Here is a 22,877-nt window from a genome sequence, read left to right on the forward strand (position 1 = left end):
AGGGCTCTGTGCAGTGAGGACAAGCAGGGCTCTGTGCAGTGAGGATAAGCAGGGCTGTGTACATTGAGGACAAGCAAGGCTCTGTGCAGTGAGGACAAGCAGGGCTCTGTGCACTGAGGACAAACAGGGCTCTGTGCAGTGAGGATAAGCAGGGCTCTGTGCACTGAGGACAAGCAGGGCTCTGTGCAGTCAGGACAAGCAGGGTTCTGTGCACTAAGGACAAGCAGGGCTCTGTGCAGTGAGGACAAGCAGAGTTCTGTGCAATGAGGACAAGTAGGTTTCTGTGCACTTAGGACAAGCAGGGCTCTGTGAACTGAGGACAAGCAGGGCTCTGTGCATTGAGGACAAGCAGGGCTCTGTGCATTGAGGACAAGCAGGGCTCTGTGCATTGAGGACAAGCAGGGCTCTGTGCATTGAGGACAAGCAGGACTCTGTGCAGTGAGGACAAGCAGGGCTCTGTGCACTGAGGACAAGCAGGGCTCTGTGCACTGAGGATAAGCAGGGCTCTGTGCACTGAGGACAAGCAGGGCTCTGTACACTGAGGACAAGCAGGGCTCTGTACACTGAGGACAAGCAGGGCTCTGTACACTGAGGACAAGCAGGGCTCTGTACACTGAGGACAAGCAGGGCTCTGTACACTGAGGACAAGCAGGACTCTGTGCAGTGAGGACAAGCAGGGCTCTGTGCAGTGAGTATAAGCAGGGCTCTGTACATTGAGGACAAGCAAGGCTCTGTGCAGTGAGGACAAGCAGGGCTCTGTGCACTGAGGACAAGCAGGGCTCTGTGCACTGAGGATAAGCAGGGCTCTGTGCACTGAGGACAAGCAGGGCTCTGTGCAGTCAGGACAAGCAGGGCTCTGTACACTGAGGACAAGCAGGGCTCTGTACACTGAGGACAAGCAGGGCTCTGTACACTGAGGACAAGCAGGGCTCTGTACACTGAGGACAAGCAGGGCTCTGTACACTGAGGACAAGCAGGGCTCTGTACACTGAGGACAAGCAGGGCTCTGTACACTGAGGACAAGCAGGGCTCTGTACACTGAGGACAAGCAGGGCTCCCCTTACACTGAGGACAGGCAGGGCCCCCCTTACACTTAGGACAGGCAGGGCCCCCCCTACACTGAGGACAGGCAGGGCCCCCCCTACACTGAGGACAGGCAGGGCCCCCCTTACACTGAGGACAGGCAGGGCCCCCCTTACACTGAGGACAGGCAGGGACCCCCTTAGACTGAGGACAGGCCGGGCCCCCCTTAGAATGAGGACAGGCAGGGCCCCCCTTACACTGAGGACAGGCAGGGCCCCCCTTACACTGAGGACAGGCAGGGCCCCCCTTACACTGAGGACAGGCAGGGCCCCCCTTACATTGAGGACAGGCAGGGCCCCCCTTACACTCAGGACAGGCAGGGCCAGCATACTCCTGTGAACCGCGCTGAGACGTGAATGGGCGTGGCTTAAGCGGAGGGGGCGTGGCTTAAGCACAGTGGGCACGGCTATTCAAAAAAAAAATTTTTTTTTTAAGATTTCATGACAGGCGGCGGACAGCGTGCCCTTTTCCAAGCGGACCTTCGGACGAGGTCCGATTGGACCGGCCTGTCAGTCCGCCCCTGAACAGAGGACTACATGAAATAATATTTAGGGGAAGTTTCAAGCAACATTATTAATGGGATTATTATTCACATAAAACCTATGATGGGTCTTCAGCTTTTGGCTACAGATATTTTGTTTGGTACAGATTAGAACAGTACTACAGTACCCAACAAGATAATCAGAAGTAGAGTTATATAGTTTAGAAAAAAAGACGGCTTATGAACTATGTAACTATAAACTGTATCTGTGGAAGATACTTGACATTGCGGTCTTGTGATGGGAAGGGTTACCTGCGGGCACTGGGTAGAGGCAGGGTATACACTTTTAGAACACTGTCCGGAAAGTCTGGCTTCAAGGGAAACTGTCATAGAAACCTTTTGCTTCACTCAAAATAAAATGGCCATACAGGGACAACAAGCAATTTCGTTTTTTGTGTTTTTCCCACCAGGGAGTCACAGTCTTCAACATTACAGGTAGATAAAGTGGAACTCAAGTGAAAATGGATGAAAAACAAATGTTTTCAAATCAACCGGTGCCAGAAAGTTAAACTGATTTGTAAATTACTTCTATTTCAAAATCTGAAGCCTTCCAGTACTTATCAGCTTCTGTATACTACAGATAAAATTGTGTAGTTCTTTTCTGTCTGACCCCAGTACTCTCTACTGAAACCCCTGTCTGTGTCAGGAACTGTCCAGGTTAGAAGCATATTTCCATAGAAAACCTCTCCTGCTCTGGACAGTTCCAAACATGGACAGAGGTGTCAGCAGAGAGCACTTCCTGTAGTCCAGAGAAGTTCAGTGTGTGCAGCGAGCGGGTGTGTCCCTTTCTGAGCTCCTCCAGACTTCCAGAGGCAAAGCAGCAGGTGTTACATCAGCATTTCCCAGGAGCGTGGCAGGCTCCTCGGGAGAGCCTCCCTGCATGGAGTCTCGGGCCTCCACTCCTCGTTCTTCCAGGCTGGCGGGGAGTGGAGAGAAAACTGCAACAGCCAATGTTCTGGCCGGTGGAAGAAGATCTAGCAGAGTTTGCAGCAATGCAGGCTCTGCTCCTCCGGCAATGGGTGCCAGCCAGAGATCTGGTGGAAGGAAGGCAAAGGGGAAGAGCATTGAGTTGTGGGCTGAGAGAGCGCCCAAAGAATCCAGCGCGACCTACTGCTCTCGCATTGCCGCAAGGTTTGCAGAGTACGACCAGTGCGAAAAGGAGCTGAGGATGGCCAGAGAGGATCTACGGGTGTCTCAGAATCTGGCAAATACGGGGTCCAAAAAGAACCGTCCAGAAATAAAGAAAAGGATCTCGGCGCTGAAAAGCAAAATTGTGAACCTAGAGGACCGGAGGGCAGAAATCGTTGAATGGAGCGGTCTCTTCCAGGAGAAGCTGATGAAGGAGAATCGGTTTGCCGCCACGAAATCCCCAGGTAAGGTGGAGGTGGATGATGAGGAGAGTAGTGGCGGTGAAGAAAGTGAGGATGGTGGTGAGGAAGAGGAGAAGGTGGTGGAAAGTGCAGTTGTGCAGGAAGATGCTGTGCCTGTAGCCCATACCACCCAGGACAGCTACATTGAGCCGGCACAGGTGGCACTTCCACTGACTGATAGTGATGAGGATGATGCGGAGAGTGAGGCTGGGGGATTGCTGAGGGCTATAGTGTTACAGGAGTCCCCAGCTCACCTCCAGAATTTCACTTTTGGAGAAGACCCATTTGAGGATGTGGCAGTGAAGCATAGGGCTAAGAAATATAAGATCCAGGAAACTGTGCAGTATGTCTTTGTTCCTTTCCAGCAGTCTGGGCCAGCTGCAAAGCTGGTTCAGGCTGCTGGGCCCCCCAGACTGCCAGACCCCGTTTCTGTGGTGGAGCGGAGCCAGTATGGGGGGTACAGCATGGCGTCAGTAAAGGCTGTGGACGCAATAGAAGTGAAGCCCACCCATCATGCCGGTAGGGAGGGGCAGGATGGGCTCATGGTGGGCAGCTCTGGCACTACAGGACCGCCCCAGGGTGGCGGGGGGCATGTCCAAGTGCCAGAGGCGAGCTATGCCGCCGTGTGCTCGGGGGGCGGTTCCCCGAGTGCTGTGGGCACTACCGGCACTGCAGGGTACTCCCCTGTGAGGGGGGGGGAGTGTCCGGGTGCCGGTGGCGGAGAGTGGTAGGTCCATGTGCTTGGGGGCGGTCCTCCAAGTATAGTGTGTTCTGCGGGCACTGTGGGGCACTCCTCTGTGAGGGGGGGAGTGTCCGGCTGCCAGAATCATCCGCAGAGCCTGTGCAGTCGGGCAATACAGGTGCTGGCATTGTGGGAGGAGCTGGGGTGCACCCGGTGGGGCAGCCTCAGACTCTGACAATAACATCAGCCATGGAGGAGGAGCCATTGGTGTCGACCCCAGCAGCAGCATCTAAGCCAGAGAAAAAGAATATTCTGAAGCCAGCAATACTACAAGTCCCAGCCAGCCCAGAATCTATTAGTCAGGTCAAGAGTGCAGGGTGTGTGAATGCTGAGTGTAGTAGTGTTATGGATGAGAGGAGTGTCTGTGGTAGTGTCAGTGGAGTGAATGTTGGTGGGAGTGGTAGTGGTATGAATGGGAAGTCTGGTATGGATGAGAGTAGTGGTGTGAATGGTGGTATAGGTGGATCTGAATCTGGTTCTGGGTCTGGCTGCCCCCCCGGTAGTGACTGCTCCTAGGAGCTATGCCAATGTCACTGCCGGGGGTTCAGGGGGGTCCCCGTCTCTGTCCGGCCCTGGGGGCCATTTGCAACAGCGCCTCCTGGAGGCTTTACACAGGGGTGACAGGTCGATCCAGGTAGAGGGAAGGGGTGAGGTCGACCTGTCTTTCTGGATAGAGAGGCACGGTTTGGGGCCTTTCCGAGAGCGGAATGGGGAGGTGGTCTGGTCTCTCCCGACACCCGGGCAGGACAATAACCATAGGAATGTGGTCTGTCTGATTTGGAGGGGCGAGGATGCGTGTCCACCTCGCGCTAAAGTTGTTGAGCTCCTCCTTCAGATGGAATTCAGGGCGAGTGACATCTTTGCCTTGATTCACCCCTACGGTTCGTCTGAGTTTGACATCAGTTTCATTCGGCCAGAGGGTCTTGAACTCTTCTGGTCAAACTACGAAGTGGCGAAGAACAAGCCCGGCTGGCGGGATTTTACCGTAAAGGCGACTTCCCGTCAGAACTCTGTCAAGAAAGTGACCGTTTTGACCTGTAACGAGTCGCTTTCTTCTTATGACATCATGACCTGGCTCGGTCGGTATGGAAATGTGACGGACATGCCCAAGAAAAACTTTGATGAGCACGGGATCTGGTCTGGGGCCTGGACGTTTTCCGTCAAGCTCAAGCGTTCAGGCAGTACGGTTGCCCACATTCCGTCAGCCGCCTTCCTTGGACATGATAGGATTCAGGTCTTCTACCAGGGGCAGCCTAAGGTCTGTCACAGGTGTGGCAGCCCCACCCACTTTAGCACAGCCTGTACTGTGCAGGTGTGCGCTTTGTGTGGTGGGATGGGTCATCTGGCCGCATACTGTCGGCAGATCTGGTGCCACCTGTGTGGTGTCCTCGGACACCCTTTTAGCAGTTGTCCTAGCGCCTTCGCCCATGCAGCGGCCGCTCCAGCTGAGGAGAGCTGTGAAGTTGCCTCAGCTGGGGAGGGTATGGGCAGGGATGGGGGCGCAACAGGGCTTGTGAGGAGGAAAAAGAGCCCCGCCAAACTAAGGCGGGAGGAAAATCGTAGAAGGAGTAGGGAGCTGGAGAGTTCCCAGGTGGAATGGGTAGCTTCAGCCCCTGCTCCTGAAGCTGGCCCTGTAACTGCTGAAGCCCTGGAGGAGAACGTGCTAGATGAGGAGATCAGGAGGCTGCGCAAAGAGGATGGCAATATGGCCGACCCTTCTGATTCCTCCCACTATGAAAATGTGGATGAGGATAGTGGGGAGAGGCCTAAAAAGAAAGATAAGGGCAAAAGGAAACGGGGTGAAAGAAGAGGTCAGAGTCCTCTGTTCCTTGTACTACGGGCCAGGTCCAAAACGGAAGCCTGACTGCCCCCCCCCTCTGATTGACTTGTCAAACCGGTACCTCGTCCTCGATACCATCTCCTCCCCCTCCTTAGAGGGGGAAGGTGAGGGCGGGGTGCCTAGGAAGGCCTCTGGGGGGAACTGGGCCCTGTCCTGTCGGGACACCTTCCTCGGAGGGCAGTGCTAGACCAGGGCCGGATGGAGATGGGGATCAAATGGATCAATCGGAATCCAAAAAAAGGTCTAAGTGTGGTCCAGCCCTCTCGTCTTCTTCGGGGGATGAGGGGGCGAAAAAGAAGGGGAAAAAGAAATAAAGGGTGAGGCCATCTAATTCAATCACCCTGTATGGCGGCACTCACCCCATTGACGCTGGCATCTATTAATTGTGCCAGCATAAAGTCTGATACGGCTAGATTCACAGCCTTTGATTTTCTCGGCCATGTTGAAGCCGACATTTTCTTTTTACAGGAGACCAGGTTGTCAGATCTAGCCTCTCTCTGGTAAAAGCCAGAAGAGAGTGGAGGCGCGGTCCCTCCCACTGGTCTCTTGCGGCTGAGCCGTATAGTGGGGTGGCGGTCCTTTTTACCGCTCCTGTTGAATGCCGGCGGGTTATTGAATTAGAAATGGGGAGGTGCCTGATCTTAGATGTCTTCATGAAGGGACAAGAGCTTCGGCTCATTAACATCTACGCCCCGCAAACTAAGCAGGCCGTAAAGATTTCTTTATGAGAATTAAGCTCTTTCTTTTTACAAGTCGGCAAGTGATCTTTGGAGGGGACTTCAATAATGTCACAAGGTCTCAAGATCGGAGATGCTCCAATGGTCCGCTGACTTGCGATAGTGTGGCACTGATTAGCATAGCTAGAGAAGCTCGCCTAGAGGACGCCCACATCCGGAGCCCCTAGGGCCACGCGGGTTTCACCTATCATCAAGGTAGTCGCAGGTCTAGGATAGATAGGTTTTATATAAAGGAGGAAGCCGTCTCTTCCGCAGTGTCCGTGGTTGAGGTGGAGTTCTCTGATCACTGTATGATTTTGTTTTCCCTGAATGTTTCAGAGACCCCACGGATGGGAAAAGGTTATTGGAAGCTGAATTTGTCCCTCCTGGAGGAAGCGGAGATGAGACATGCCTTTGAGGATTTTCTTCAGAGTCAGGTACCTTTACTGGACCTATGTAGTAGTAAGTCAGAGTGGTGGGAGATAGTCAAGAAGCGGGCTGCGGGATTCTTCCACCAGCTTTCGAGCCTCAGGTCCCTGAACAGGTATCGCTTGTATCAGGGTCTGAGGAGGAAACTCGAGCTTCTCGTCGCGACTGGAGGTAGCCGAGAGGATATCTCCAGAGTGAAGTCCTTGCTGATGAGGTGTCAGTACGATAGGCACGCATCTTTAGTTTATGAGAGGGATTAAGGGAGGTACCGCTCGCCCGACCCTTACAGAAACTGCAAGATGTCAGTGAGTAGTAAAGTCATTTCAGGACTGATTGATAGTACAGGATCTCTGAATCGGTCCAGATCAGGGATCTTGGAGGTCGTCAGATCCTTCTACTCGCACCTCTTGGGGAGGAAGGATCTAGATCGAGACAGGATGTCAGCTTTCCTGGCTGAAACCATTCCTGAGCCAGGGGGAGACCCCTCTCTTGGCGTTTTGGCAGAAGAGATCAGGGAAGAGGAAGTGAGACTGGCGATCCAAGGGCTTGCCCCTAAGAAGTCGCCAGGTCCAGATGGCTTAACATCTGAGTGGTACAGGACCTTTAAGGAGTCTTTAGCTCCCCTCTTGACTGAGGTATTCAATGAGTGTCTCTCCTCGGGCACTCTGCCGAAGTCAATGAGGAGGTCAGCTCTGATTCTTCTCTCAAAGGGTAAAGATCCCAGCCGGATTGAGAATTGGAGGCCCATAGCACTTATCAATATGGACAGGAAGCTTCTGGCCAAGATACTGTTTAATCGGTTGGGGAAGTTTGCACCCCGGCTCCTTTCGGAGGCCCAGCACTGCACTGTTCCAGGCCGCAGCACCTTAAGAGCTGTCCTTAGTGTCAGGGAGGCAGTGGAGCGGAGTAGTGCAGGTCTCTGGAAGGGGTACTTGCTGTCTTTGGATCAGGCCAAAGCATTTGGTCGGGTGAACCACAAGTACCTCTGGTCCGTCCTCCTGAGATATGGCTTACCGAGTACTTTTGTTAATTGTCTTGTATGCAGGGGCAGAGAGTATCCCACTGGTGAACGGGTGGTCTGGCCGCTCCTTTGGAGTGGGGTCCGGAGTCCGTCAGGGTTGTCCTTCGAGCCCATATATATATATATATATATGTGTGTTCGCGGTCGATCCCTTCCTTAGGAGGGTGAGTCGTGGACCATTGACGGGAGTCAGGATGAGTCTGGCGGAGCCGGAGGCCATCCAGAGGGTGGTGGCGTACGCTGATGATGTCATCATTTTCGTCTCCTCAAGAGAGGAGGTCGATGTGGTGATGTCGGAGGTGGACCGCTACTCGGAGGCATCCGGGTCTAAGATCAACCGGGATAAGTGTGAGAGTCTCCGGCTGGGAGGGGGAGATGCCACGTTTGATCTCCCGGACACCCTTCCAGGGCCCCAAGAATCAGCAAAAGTCTTAGGCATCACATTTGGCCAGGATGATTATCCCACCAAAAACTGGGATGGTAAGCTCCAGGATGCCGCTCAGAAGGTGGACCAGTGGAAGGGTTGGTCTTTGACCCTCAGGGAAAGGGTATACCTGATCAAATCGTACCTGCTCCCCTTGTTTATCTATCTGGGCAGTGTATGTATCTTGCCAGAGGCCTACTACACTAGGATCTACAGCCTGTTTTTCCAGATGTTATGGGGGGACAGGATGAACCTAGTCAAGAGGGAGGTTACGTATCGCACAAGGAGACTAGGGGGTTTATCTATGGTAAACCCGGTGGTGTTCTTAACGGACACCTTCTTGAAAGCTAACATCGCAAACCTCTGGAAAGAGAGGGCTCCTCCGTGGGTAATCTCCTGCAGGGAATGGTTTCGGCCTTTCTTCCAGGAATGGGAGAGGGGAGGGCGAGTGAAGGACCTCCGTACGCCCCATGGATATCTTCCGGCTTACGCTACCCTCTGAAGGCGATACGTCGGTGGGGTCTGGGAGTGTGGGAGATCAGGACCCAGTCAAGGCAGTTCCTTGACAAACGGGTTCTGTTGACCCACTTCCAGAAGCCTCTGGCGCTCAGGGACTGCCCAGGTCGGGATCTGAAGGTGGGGTTGTATCTTTTAAACATGAAAAGGATCCCCCAGAAGTTTTGGGACTTGGCCTGGCGCTGCTTTCAGGGGAAGCTATATGTAAGGGACAATCTGAAGTACAGGAACTCTGATGACCGGGGATGTTCCTGAGAAGAGTGCGGGGACATGCTGGAAAGCATGGACCACTTCCTGCTTCATTGTCCCTTTAATGTAGGGGTCTACAACCGGGTGGGCGCTTCCATCGGCTGGAGTCAGCTTGCCGGCCTTACCTATCCGGAGTGGGCTTATGGGGCATTCAGGACCCTGGGTGGCCGAGATCGAGGCACTTTATTCTTAGTTAGCTTAGTGGTTAGGTACTACACGTGGAATGCACGGTGTTTAGTATCGACCCAACAGAAAATCCTCTCCGAGGTGGAAGTCTGTAGGAACATCACCGGTGACCTTGGGAAGATCAGGTCTTTGGAGTATGGCAGTCTTGGTACCAGTAGGGCATCTCTCCTATGGAGAGGTTTCTCTTTTGATGTGCTCTAGGTACTAGACCTTTTGGGTAGAGTGCCTTTATTTTGGTTAGGGATAGTGTATGTATGTTAGGGTGAGTTTAGGGTCAGTTTCATGAAGGGATAGCGATAGGGTTAGAGGTTGATAGGGAAAGGTATTTAAATTTAATTTTATCAGGATTGCCATCCTTCTTCCTGGTGGGGGGGGGGGGGGCTATGCATGCCACCTTAGCCTTTTGTTTTGTTTTCTGTGGATAGATTGTAAAGGGCTTGCAGGCAACCAAACTTGGGCCGTGTGGGGGTTTTGGTGTATTGTATTGTTGATATTGTTTTGTTGTATATATTGTTCTGTTTATAATTAGGTGGGTGGGGTGTATTTTAGGTTGGGTGGGGGTGTTGGGGGTGGTGGTCTGGAATGGGTCAGTTATGGACAAAATGTGGACAAACTGTGTTCTATGGACTTTGACCCATGTCCAGAGGGTGTGGTGGGTGATGGGATAGTTTAGCGTAGGTTGTTATTTTTGTTATATAGATATATTGTTATATAGGTTGCTATTTTTGTTATATAGATATATTGTTGTATAGGTTGCTATTTTAGTTGTATTGTTATATATGTCGTTATGCATAATTATTTTATTTAAAAAAAAAAAAAAAAGAATCTCCTAGATGGATAATTCTTAGTTACGGCAGTTCGCCATATTTTATTTTATTTAATTTTTTATTAATTTATTTATTTTTATTTATTTATAAATGTATTTATTTATTTATTTATTTTTTATTTTTTTCCAAGGTGGATAATTTTTAGTTACGGCAGCTCGCCATATTTTTCTTTTGTTATTTATTAAAAAAAGAGGAAAAAAAGGGAGAAGGAGAGCAATGTATATATGTGTATATATATATGTGTTTTTTGTTTTGTTATGGCAAGGAAAGCTTTATTTATGTTTTATAAGGAATGTATGTGTGTGTGTGGTTTTGGAAGTTATAGGTATTACATAGTACAGTCGAAAAAAGACATATGTCCATCAAGTTCAGGTAGATCATTTTTGTTAGATTACCTGGGCTGGCCTGTTAGAAAATTTGAGTTGTTATTTTGTGCTTAGTTTTTTAAATTTTATAATAAGAGTGTCAGCAGAGAGCACTGTGGCCAGACAGAAAAGAACTTCACAAATGTCTCTGTCTTATTATATCTGTAGTATACAGTAGCTGATAAGTACTGGAAGGGTAAAGATTTTTTAATGAAAGTAATTTATAAATCTGTTTAACTTACTGGCACCAGTTGATTTGAATTTTTTTTTTCCACCGGAGTTCCCCTTTAAAGTGTACCTGTCAGATCCAACAAAAAAACATTTTTTTTAAATATATCACTCAGTACCTAATCCTGACCATGTACATCTAATTTTTATGTGTCTAGCACCTTTTATTAATTTTTTTTATTACACTTTTAGTTTAGCTCACTAGTCTGAATTCCTTTCAAAGGGAGGGGGCGTGGCCTCACTGTGCAGGTCTCCGCCCCCTCCCTCAGTATGCTGTCTGCTCACATCTCCCCTAGCATTAGCAAAACTACAACTCCCAGGTTGTCCTCACTGACAGTAGCGGGACACAAGCTGACAGTGGGAGGATTTTTCCTTTAGCTGTGAGCCCTGCGCTCACAGCTGTCAATCAAGGAACTGTGTCCATGACATAGGTGATGATGCATGGACACAGCAGGACTAGTATGTGTCCAAGCAGGCAGGGGGCAGTTGTTTGACTGGCTTTTTCAGTAGGAAATACTGAAAATGTTCTTATGAAAGCAATTGCAAAACCTATTGGTTTTGCATCCTTTACAACATATGAAAAGTTTTTGTATCTGACAGTGCCCATTTAGGGTGCGTTCCCACTTGGCGTATTTCTATTGAGGAAAGCATATTAATAAAATTTAACTTTTAATAAACTAGTTAAAATAGAGCTTGGACCAACAACACAAATAAATAATTGTGATAGTAATATTAGACGTGCTAATCAAACAGTGGTGAAGATTAAGCACAGAAGTGAGATGGGAACAGGTATGTGAGGGGATAGTAAGTGAGTATGGGCCGTCAAGGATGTGATCCTATTTCTAAACTCACCCTATATCTCACCCTAGACCTCCCTTCTTGGCAAGTGTTGCAACGCCCTTAGAAGGGCGGCCCCACACAGGAACCTGACCCTAGGATTTCCTTTATATATCCCTAGGGAATCTAGTGATCAATTATTTATTTATGTTGTTGGTCCAAGCTCTATTTTAACTAGTTTATTAAAAGTAAAATTTTATTAATATGCTTTCCTCAATAGAGATTGTTTTTGATATATATGCGGGGATTACTTTATAGGGGGTCCAGTATCCCTTTACTGTATACTGGTGATTTTTCACTTGGCGTATTTGCAGCGTATTTAACGCTGCGCAAAATTTATGGCAGCAGCGTGAAATACGTTGCGTATTCCTTGATCACTATACACTTTCCGACAGCACCCCTATGTGTGTAGTGAGTTTTGGAGGCGGAGCCGCGCATCACAGTCATGCCGGCACATGGCCCCACCTCCAAAACTCACAACACACATAGGGCTGCCGACAGAAAGCCCTGTGTGTGTATAGTGAACAAGGAATATGCAGCATATTTCCCGCTGCTGCCGTAAATTTTGCGCAGCGTGAAATACACTGCGTATACGACAGGTGGGAATGTACTCCTAAGGTTGTCCATCAAACTCTCAAGACTCCGGCACTTCCTGGTACTCGGACAGCCATTTTCTTTTAACTTGTTCTCAGCTAGGACTCCACTAGCCTTCCGCATCATGTATCTGTACAGCGGTCCTAGTTGAGTCTCCTCCACAACATTGTTTCTTGTCTTACTCTACTTGGGCAATTAGTCACAGCATCAGAAACCTGATAGGACTCCTCTGTGCTCTCTCCTGTCTGATAACACTCCTCTGTGCTCTCTCCTGTCTCATGGGACTCCTCTGTGCTCTCTCCTGTCGGATAGGACTCCTCTGTGCTCTCTCCTGTCTGATAGTACTCCTCTGTGCCCTCTCCTGTCTGATAGGACTCCTCTGTGCTCTCTCCTGTCTGATAACATTCCTCTGTGCTCTCTCCTGTCTGATGGGACCCCTCTGTGCTCTCTCCTGTCTTATAGGACTCATCTGTGCTCTATCCTGTCTGATAGGACTTCTCTGTGCTCTCTCCCATCTGATAACACTCCTCTGTGCTCTCTTCTGTCTGATACGACTCCTCTATGCTCTCTCCTGTCTGATAGTACTCCTCTGTGCTCTCTCCTGTCTGATAGGACTCCTCTGTGCTCTCCACTGTCTGATAGGACTCCTCTGTGCTCTCTCCTGTCTGATAGGACTCCTCTGTGCTCTCTCCTGTCTGATAGGATGTCTCTGTGCTCTCTCCTGTCTGACAGGACTTCTCTGTGCTCTCACCTGTCTGATAGGACTCCTCTGTGCTCTCTCCTGTCTGATAGTACTCCTCTGTGCTCTCTACTGTCTGATAGGACTCACCTGTGCTCTCTCCTGTCTGATAGGACTCATCTGTGCTCTCTCCTGTCTGATAGGACTCATCTGTGCTCTCTCCTGTCTGATATGACTCATCTGTGCTCTCTCCTGTCTGATAGGATTCATCTGTGCTCTCTCCTGTCTTATCGGACTTCTCTATGCTCTCTCCTGTCTGATAGTACTCATCTGTGCTCTCCCGTCTGATAGCACTTCTCTGTGCTCTCTCCTGTCTGACAGCACTCCTCTGTGCTCTCTCCTGTCTGATAGGACTCCTCTGTGCTCTCTCCTGTCTGATAGGACTCCTCTGTGCTCTCTCCTGTCATCTGTGCTTTCCCCTGTCTTTTCAGACAGGAGAGAGCACAGAGAAGTGCTCACCCTCACTCACTGGACATTTTATAAGCCATGATTTCAATAAAAATATTTTATTAGAATTAATGTTAGCTTATGTTTTGCCAAGATGTACAACATATAGAAAGTTTTTGTATCTGACAGTGCCCATTTAAAGGGATTTGGTCGGTTATAAAATGTAGTCACTGGTAGGAATTTTGATAAAATAACAAGCTATACTAACTACTTTAATTCCCATGCTACTTCCAGTGCCACCATTCGGGTCCTACTAAAAGGGCTTTGTTTAGTAGGCTGCAGAGATTACATAACTGTGTCCATTCACAGCTTGGCTTACTGTGGTGAATGTGTAGAAGATGTTTACACATGGTTAGCTGCTTTATAAATCCCTATAGCAAGTTTTAGAGCAAATTAGGTCTGACCCCCCTACCCAGAAGCCCCCGGAGATGTCCAGTTATGGCAGAAGAACACTTGTACAGCTTCTTTCTCTTTTGGCTTAGAGATAATTCTCCCTTTCAGAGCAGGAACATAAATGTAACAACAGATACTCTCTGAGCATGGGCTGGAGACATTTCTTGGGCAATGCACCTCCTAAATGCCAACAAATGTTCCAGAGCTTACTTTACTTGAAAGTACCTACTTGGAGCAGAGTGAAACTTATTACACAGCTTATTACACAGCAGGGACACACACTGGTCTAGACCTAAAGCTCCTCCTCCTTCCCTGTTCTAGCAAGGCCACTGATTAGTTTAGATCCGTTCTAACCCTCTCTGGATAGAGGATTGGATTTGGGAGACTTCCTTAGAACATTCTAGTGGCTGTTGGCAGGAGCCTGTCTGAAGGTAAGTCATATAACCCAGATGTTATGCACCATAACATATTTCCAGTGGTGGAAGTACAGAAATATTAACCCTTGCAGATTCTAACTCCTCAGTGTATGCACATGTCTAGCAGTGTAAAGCAAGGTGATACACTGAAAAGGTTGTGTGAAAATACCAGAACAGGATTTAGCAATCAGGATATTTCCTACAGCCTCAATAGAAACTTTAGACTACAGCCACTGGTGGATTGGTTCTGGGACACTGCATACATGTACATTCAATCTTGACTGCAGCCAATCACTGGCCTCAGGGGTCCTATGCCATTCATCATGGTGATTGTTTGCATTGATGCCATTGTGGCAACCATGTAAACAAAGCTGGCATGGTGGAATACAGCAGTGGTGCTGGAATCGAAGGGGGATAAAACAGGTGACTGTGGCTTTGTTTGATATTTTATTACAATTCCTATCAGTGGCAACATTTTTGAATACGTCAAAACAACCTCTTTAATGTAAATAGAATACAATAATGTGAGAATTATAGGATATCTTTATTTGTTAGGCTATGTGACAGTCTCACATTTAGTTCCTTTCTTCTGACTTTTATCAATGACAAATATGTTGCAGCTGCAGTTAAAGGGGTACTCCGGTGGAATTTTTTTTTTATATCAACTGGTGCCAGAAAGTTAAACAGATTTGTCATTGACTTCTAATAAAAAATATTTACCCTTCCAGTACTTTTTAGCGGCTGTATGCTACAAAGGAAATTCTTTTCTTTTTTTGAATTTCTTTTTTGTCTTGTCCACAGTGCTCTCTGCTGACATCTCTGTCTGTGTCAGGAACTGTCCAGAGCAGCAAAGGTTTGCAATGGGGATTCTCTCCTGCTCTGGACAGTTCCTGATACGGGCATCAGGTGTCAGCAGAGAGCACTGTGGACAAGACAAAAAAGAAATTTAAAAATAAAAGAAATTCCTCTGTAGCATACAGCTGCTAAAAGTACTGGAAGGGTAAAGATTTGTTTTTAATAGAAGTCATTTACAAATCTCTTTAACTTTCTGGCACCAGTTGAAAAAAAATGTTTTCCACCGGAGAACCCCTTTAAGTAGATGGGAAACTTTCAGAATCTTTGGTGACAACAGCAGCAGCCCATTGGAACACATTTTCCCGATTATCTACACTCCACAATAATGCAACACGCATCTGTGATCTGTAAATAGAAGATATTGTTTTATTAATGAGTATTATTTTGGGCGAAAAAGGCCAGCACGCTATGGATGACCTGGGATAGGTGTCATTTTCAGAGATGTTGTCTTTGCATAGGAAAATGCTTCTATAGATATCAAGATTTGCATAGCAAGTGATGGAAAAGGATGTTTAACCTTGTTAATAATTGAGAAGGTAAACAGCGATTCTACTTCATGGTTATCTCCACAGGGTTTAGACTCAAACTAACATGTATTATTCATCCAATAAATTGGCACTGCTGACAATATATACAGTATCTCTCAGAAGTGAGTCCACCCCTCACATTTTTGTAAATGACACACTGCTACAATGTAAAGTAGTAAAGGCATAGCCTGTATAACAGTGTTTAATGTTGTGTACCCTCCAAATACCTTAACACGCAGCCATTAATGGGGTATTCCGGTGGAAAACTTTTAAATCAACTGGTGCCACAAAGATAAACAGATTTATAAACTACTTCTATTTAAAAATCTTAATTCTTTAATTATCAGCTGCTGGATGCTCCACAGGAAATTCTTTTATTTATGAATGTATTTTCTGTCTGACCACAGTGCTCTTTGCTGACACCTCTGTCCATGTCAGGAACTGTCCAGAGTAGGAACAAATCCCCATAGCAAACCTATCCTGCTCTGGACAGTTCCTGACATGGACAGAGGTGTCAGAAGAAAAGAAATACAAAAAGAAAATAACTTCCTCTGTAGTATACAGCAGCTGATACGTACTGGAAGGAATAAGATTTCTAAATTGAAGTAATTTACAAGTCTGTTTAACTTTCTGGCACCAGTTGATTTAAAAAAAAAAATTTCTACCAGAGTACACCTTTAATATTTAAACATTAACAACAAAAGTGAGTACACCCCCTTAGTGAAAATGTCCAAATAGGGTCCAGAGTGTCAATATTTGACCGGCATTATTTTCCAGCACTGCCTTAAATGGGTACTCTGGTGGAATTTTTTTTTTTTAAGCAACTTGTGCCAGAAAGTTAAACAGATTTGTAAATCACTTCTATTAAAAAATACTTACCGATCCTGTACTTTTTAGCAGCTGTATGCTACAGAGGAAATTTCTTTTTGAGTTTCTTTTTTTGTCTTGTCCACAGTGCTCTCTGCTGACACCTGATGCCCGTATCAGGAACTGTCCAAAGCAGGAGAAAATCCCCATTGCAAACCTATGCTGCTCTGGATAGTTCCTGACATGGACAGAGGTGTCAGCAGAGAGCACTGTGGACAAGACAAAAAAGAAATTCAAAAAAATAATTTCCTCTGTAGCATACAGCCGCTAAAAAGTACTGGAAGGGTAAAGATTTTTTTTTATAGAAGTCATTCACAAATCTGTTTAACTTTCTGGCACAAGTTGATTTAAAAAATAAATGTTTTCCACCGGAGTACCCCTTTAACCCCTTAAGGACCCAGCCATTTTACACCTTAGGACCCGGCCATTTTTTGCACATCTGACTACTGTCACTTTAAACATTAATAACTCTGGAATGCTTTTAGTTATCATTCTGATTCCCAGATTGTTTTTTTTGTGACATATTCTACTTTAACATAGTGGTAAAATGTTGTGTTATCTTGCATCCTTTCTTGGTGAAAAATATGTAAAAAAAAATTATTATTTTTTCACTAAAATGTGTGTTTCCCCTCAAATTTCACATTTTTGCAAGGGTTAATAGCAGAATATACCCCACAAAATGTATAACCCCATCTCTTCTGAGTATGAAGGTACCCCATAAGTTGACCTGAAGTGCACTACGGGCGAACTACAATGCTCAGAAGAGAAGGAGTCATATTTGGCTTTTGGAGAACAAATTTTGCTCGGGGGCATGTCGCATTTAGGAAGCCCCTATGGTGCCAGGACAGCAACAAAAAAAAAACCACATGGCATACCATTTTGGAAACTAGACCCCTTGAGGAATAAAGTGAGCCTTAATACCCCACAGGGGTTTCACGACTTTTGCATATGTAAAATTTAAAAAAAAATGTCACTAAAATGTGTGTTTCCCCCCCCAATGTCACATTTTTGCAAGGGTTAATAGCAGAAAATACCCCCCAAAATTTGTAACCCCATCTCTTCTGAGTATGGAGGTACCCCATAAGTTGACCTGAAGTGCACTACGGGCGAACTACAATGCTCAGAAGAGAAGGAGTCACATTAGGCTTTTTGAGAGCAAATTTTGCTCGGGAGGCATGTCGCATTTAGGCACCCTATGGTGCCAGGACAGCAAAATAACCCCCACATGGCATACCATTTTGGAAACTAGACCCCTTGAGGAATGTAACAAGGGGTACAGTGAGCATTTACCTCCCACTGGTGTCTGTCAGATCTTTGGAACAGTGGGCTGTACAAAATTTTTAATTTCCACAGCCCACTGTTCCAAAGATCTGTCAGACACCAGTGGGGTGTAAATTCTCACTGCACCCCTCATTACATTCCGTGAGGGGTGTAGTTTCCGAAATGGGGTCACATGTGTTTTTTTTTTTTTGCGCTTGTCAAAACCGTTGTAACAATCAGCCACCACTGTGCAAATCACCTCAAATATACATGGTGCACTCTCCCTTCTGGGCCTTGTTGTGCGCCCCCAGAACACTTTGCGCCCACATATGGGGTATCTCCATAGTCGGGAGAAATTGCATTACAAATTTTGGGGGGCTTTTTTCCCTTTTACCTCTTGTCAAAATGAAAAGTATAGGACAACACCAGCATGTTAGTGTAAAAAATTTCTTTGTTTACACCAACATGCTGGTGTAGACCCTAACTTCACCTTTTCATAAGGGGTGAAAGGAGAAAAAGCCCCACAAAATTTGTTAGGCAATTTCTCCCTAGTACGGAGATACCCCATATGTGACCCTATACTGTTGCCTTGAAATATGACAGGGCTCCAAAGTGAGAGCGTCATGTGCATTTGAGGCCTGAATTAGGGATTTATATGGGGTGGATATAGGGGTGGATATATAGGGGTGGATATAGGGGTATTCTACGCCAGTGATTCCCAAACAGGGTGCCTCCAGCTGTTGCAAAACTCCCAGCATGCTTGGACAGTCAACGGCTGTCCGGCAATACTGGGAGTTGTTTTGCAACAGCTGGAGGCTCCATTTTGGAAACAGTGGCGTACCAGACGTTTTTCATTTTTATTGGGGAGGGGGGCTGTGTAGGGGCATGTGTATATGTAGTGTTTTTTACTTTTTATTTTATTTTGTGTTAGTGTAGTGTAGTGTTTTTAGGGTACAGTCACATGGGCGGGGGATTACAGCGAGTTTCCCTCTGCGAGTTTGAGCTGCCCCGCAAAATTTGCTGCATCGCAAACTTGCAGCCTGATACTCATTGTAAGCCCCCAGCCCATGTGAATGTACCCTGTACATTCACAGGGGGGGGGGGGGGGGGGAACTTCCAGCTGTTGCAAAACTACAACTCCCAGCATTCACGGTCTATCAGTTGGGAAACACTGAGTTAGGAAACAGACAATGTTTCCCAACCAGTGTGCCTCCAGTTGTTGCAAAACCACAACTCCCAAACATTCTTAGGCATGCTGGAAGTAGTAGTTCGGCAACATCTTTAGAGCCAGATGTTGCCGAACTACAACTCCCAGCATGCTTGGAGTTGTAGTTTTGCAACATCTGGAGGACTACAGTTTGCAGACCACTAATACAGTGGTTCCCAATCTGTGCCCTTCCAGATGTTGCAAAACTACAACTCCCAGTATGCCAAAACTGTCCATGCATGCTGGGAGTTGTAGTTCTGCAACATCTGAAGGGCCAGATTTTACAGAACTACAACTCCCAGCATGCCTGGACAGTAAGGGCATGCTGAGAATGTGTAGTTTTGCAACATCTGGAAGGGCACAGTGGTCTCCAAACTGTGGACCTCCAGATGTTGCAAAACTGCAACTCCCAGCATGCCCAGATGCCAAGGGCTGTCTAGGCATGCTGGGAGTTGTAGTGTAAGGGGACCAGATGGAGCAGTCCAGATCGCTTTACGGCGGTCTGGACTGCTGCAAAGGTCCCGCAACACCACTGAAGATCCACTCACCTGTCGCCACCGCCGCTGTCTCCGCCGCCAGGATCCAGGTCTTCAGGGACGAGGTAAGTACCGGGTCGGTCCCCAGCACTCCCCTGTCCCCCACCGCGTCCTCCGGTCTTCTTCCCGTTCTCTCCGGACTTCCAGGGGCCCGGCAGGGCGGGAGGAAGTAACCCCCCCCCCCCTGCGACTGGTCGTTAGTTCTGACGGAGGAATCGCAGGGGATAGGAGGAGGTGGCAGGCTTGCCACCTCGCTCCTATACTTCAGCATGGTCCTGGCTGTCTGTGACAACCGGGATCATGCAAAATTACCGGGCGGTCGGGTCCCAGAGACCCGATCAGCCCAGTAGGGCCGCAGATCGGAAGGGCGATTTCCCTCCATTACTTCCCTACATTGCCCCCTCGGCGTTTGCCCTGGATGCCTGCTGAAGCATTTCAGCAGGCATCCGCTTCCGATCTCTGCCTGGCGCGCGGCAGGGACCAGAAAAACGGCAGGGACAGGAACTGTCCAGAGCAGCAGAAAATCCCCATAGCAAACATATGCTGCTCCGGACAGTTCCTAAAATGGACAGCAGAGGTCAGCAGAGAGCACTGTGGTCATGACATCAGAGAAATCTAAAAAGTAAAGCATTTCCTCTGTAGTATATAGCACCTAAAAAGTACTGGAAGAATTAAGATTTTTTAATAGAAGTAATTTACAAAGCTGTTTAACTTTCTGGCACCAGTTGATTAAAAAAAAAAAAAGTTTTCCACGGGAGTACCCCTTTAAGCCTCTTCGGCTTAAAGTTCACAGGTTGCCACTTTTCTACTCCTCCATGATGACATTACAGAGCTGGTGGATATTAGAGATCTTTTGCTCCCCCACCTTCCATTTGAGGAAGCCCCAAAAATGCACAGGGTTTAGGTCTGGAGACATGTTTGACCAGTCAATCACATTTACCCTCAGTTTCTTTAACAAGGCAGTGGTGGTCTTGATGGAGTTTGTGGTCGTTATCATGTTGGAATACTACCCCACAGCCCAATCTCCGAAGGGAGAGGATGATGCTCTGCTTCAGTGACATTCATTGCTCCCTCAATGATCTATAGCTCCCCAGTGCCAGCAGCACTCATGCAGCCCCAAACCATGACAGTCTGACCACCTTGCTCGGGGGGAGGCAATACACTCCTCACCTGGTTCCTGCCTTACACACTTGACACCATCTGAACCAAATACGTTTATCTTGGTCTCATCGGACCACGGAACATGGTTCCAGTAATCCATGTCCTTAGTCTGCTTGTCTTCAGCAAACTGTTTGCAGGCTTTCTTGTGCATCATATGTAGAAGAGGCTTCCTTCTGGAATGACAGCGATGCAGACCAATTTGATACAGTGTGCGGCGTATAATCTGAACACTGACAGGCTGACCCCCCACCCCTTTTACCACTGCAGCAATGTTGGCAGCAGTCATAGGTCTGTTTCCCGCAGACAACCTCTGGATACGATGCTGAGCATGTGCATTCAACTTCTTTGGTCAACCAGGGCGAGGCCTGTTTTGAGTGGTATCTGTCCTGTGAAACAGCAGTATGGTCTTGCTCACCATGTTTGCAATTCAGTTTCAGGGTCTTGGCAATCTTTTTATCATCTAGGCCATCTTAATATAGAGAAACATTTCTTTGTTTTAGATCCTCAGAGAGTTCTTTGCCATGAGGTGCCTCGCTGAACTTATAGTGACCAGTATTAGAGAGGGGAGAGCGATAACACCAAATTTAAGATACCTGCTCATTCACACCTGAGACCTTGTAACACTAATGAGTCACATGACACCAGGGAGGGAAAATGGCTAACTGGGCCCAATATGGTAATTTCCACTTAGAAATGTACTCTCTTTTGAGCGTTGATTTATTTTGAGGGGACACAACTTTAAAACATGAGGTATGTACTCACTTATGGTAGATACTGTATAATTCCACTGTACCCCTACGTGCATCCATTGTGAATTTTAGTAGACAATGCAGTTCATTCTGTCAAGCTTATCAAACGTTTGGATTGAGATCCTTAGATGCATATATCAATTGTCCCATATGATTTTTTTGGGCCAAATTTAACAGGATGTCTGTTTCTCATCATATAAACAATTCTGGCACAGTAGACTGAAAGATTTATGCTTCAGTCACTTTATAGCCCATCATAGTCTAAGTGACATTTCATGATCTAGTTATACAGCAATTTCCCACAGTAGTTTACTGCCACTTTATTCTTCCTATCCTGGAATTCATCTAGCTGATCATTAGGTTATCCGTGCCCATTAAGCCGGAGATCCAGAATCAGTACTTTGCCTTGTTATATAATTCCCATATCTTCTAGATACAGAATGATCCTTGCTACATGGTAAACCATACTGTTTATTAGTACAATACACATAGAATAAGATCATAGGATAATAAGACAAAAGACACTCAGTGGAAAAAATAAAAATGTTACATGAAAAAGTACCTAATTTAGGGGATCCAGGAACTCTCCCAGACCATCTGTTTTAGTAAATGGGGGTATAAAATAACATTTCTGAAGCATTCTTTCTTCTGTAATCCCTTCTTGAACTGACAACTAGATGATAATTCCCCTTTAAACAGGTGTAAACCTACACAGTACAGTACAGTACAGTACAGATTGGATCATATCGGACACTTTAACAGGACAATTGTGACAACTTATTTCCTATTTATTGTTCATATGGTACATTACCAGGAAGAATAACAAAAGACCATTCTTAATTAGGTAATAGATCCTAACTAGAGATGAGCGAACTTACAGTAAATTCGATTCATCACAAACTTCTCGGCTCGGCAGTTGATAACTTTTCCGGCATAAATGAGTTCAGCCTTCAGGTGCTCCGGTGGGCTGGAAAAGGTGGATACAGTCCTAGGAGACTCTTTCCTAGGACTGTATCCACCTTTTCCAGTCCACTGGAGCACCTGAAAGCTGAACTAATTTATGCAGGATAAGTCATCAACTGCCGAGCCGAGAAGTTCGTGACGAATCGAATTTACTGTAAGTTCGCTCATCTCTAATCCTAACCACTGCATTCCTGGAACACCCTACAAGACCTGCTGCTTTGTAGATACACTGACACATTGTTCAATATTTGGCCCTTGTTAACATTGTCTGTTTTTTCTGCTACCATATCGTCCTCTTCAAGAACTAACTGTTCACCTCCTGCCAAATATAATCCACTTATTGACAGGTGGCATTGTCAAAAGATTTATTCTCTTCACCTGCCAGTGGTTTTAATGTTATGGCTTACGTACAAAATCTGTTCTTCCATGCAAAGTTCAATCGAACATTTCTTGGTATAAATCCAATCTGTTTTTCACGTATTTGTCGCTGGGTTATTCCTTTGCAAAAATCCAATTTGTATTGTTCTTTCTTTCAGAGCTATCAGGCAGTTATCACCACATGACTGTGGTCTTACTAGGATCAATTGCTTTTGCATGCTTTATAGTATTTATGTCTTACTCACTGGCACGGTAAGTACTTTGGAGTTATTGCACATTTAAACTAAAATGTATTTTCCTTGACAGCATCAATGTATTAGGTTAGGGTTATTTTGCGGCCAAAGATTGTGCAAAACCAAAGTAGCCCAAGTGCAGCCCTATCCTTATATTCCTTACAATATTTAGCTTCTT

General features: G+C 46.8%; 1 protein-coding gene across 3 annotated transcripts in view; it reads left to right on the forward strand.

Moving 5' to 3' along the window:
* SUSD1 (sushi domain containing 1) overlaps window positions 1-22,877 on the forward strand; it is a 165,743-nt gene that overhangs the window by 128,113 nt on the left and 14,753 nt on the right. For all 3 annotated transcript variants that reach the window (XM_056518609.1, XM_056518623.1, XM_056518618.1), the window contains one exon: window positions 22,625-22,718. In XM_056518609.1, the coding sequence (XP_056374584.1) occupies window positions 22,625-22,718 (94 nt within the window). The remainder of the gene's footprint in view (window positions 1-22,624; window positions 22,719-22,877) is intronic.

The sequence above is a fragment of the Hyla sarda genome, chromosome 1 (genome assembly GCF_029499605.1).
Source record: "Hyla sarda isolate aHylSar1 chromosome 1, aHylSar1.hap1, whole genome shotgun sequence".
In the NCBI taxonomy this organism is placed as follows: Eukaryota; Metazoa; Chordata; class Amphibia; order Anura; family Hylidae; genus Hyla; species Hyla sarda.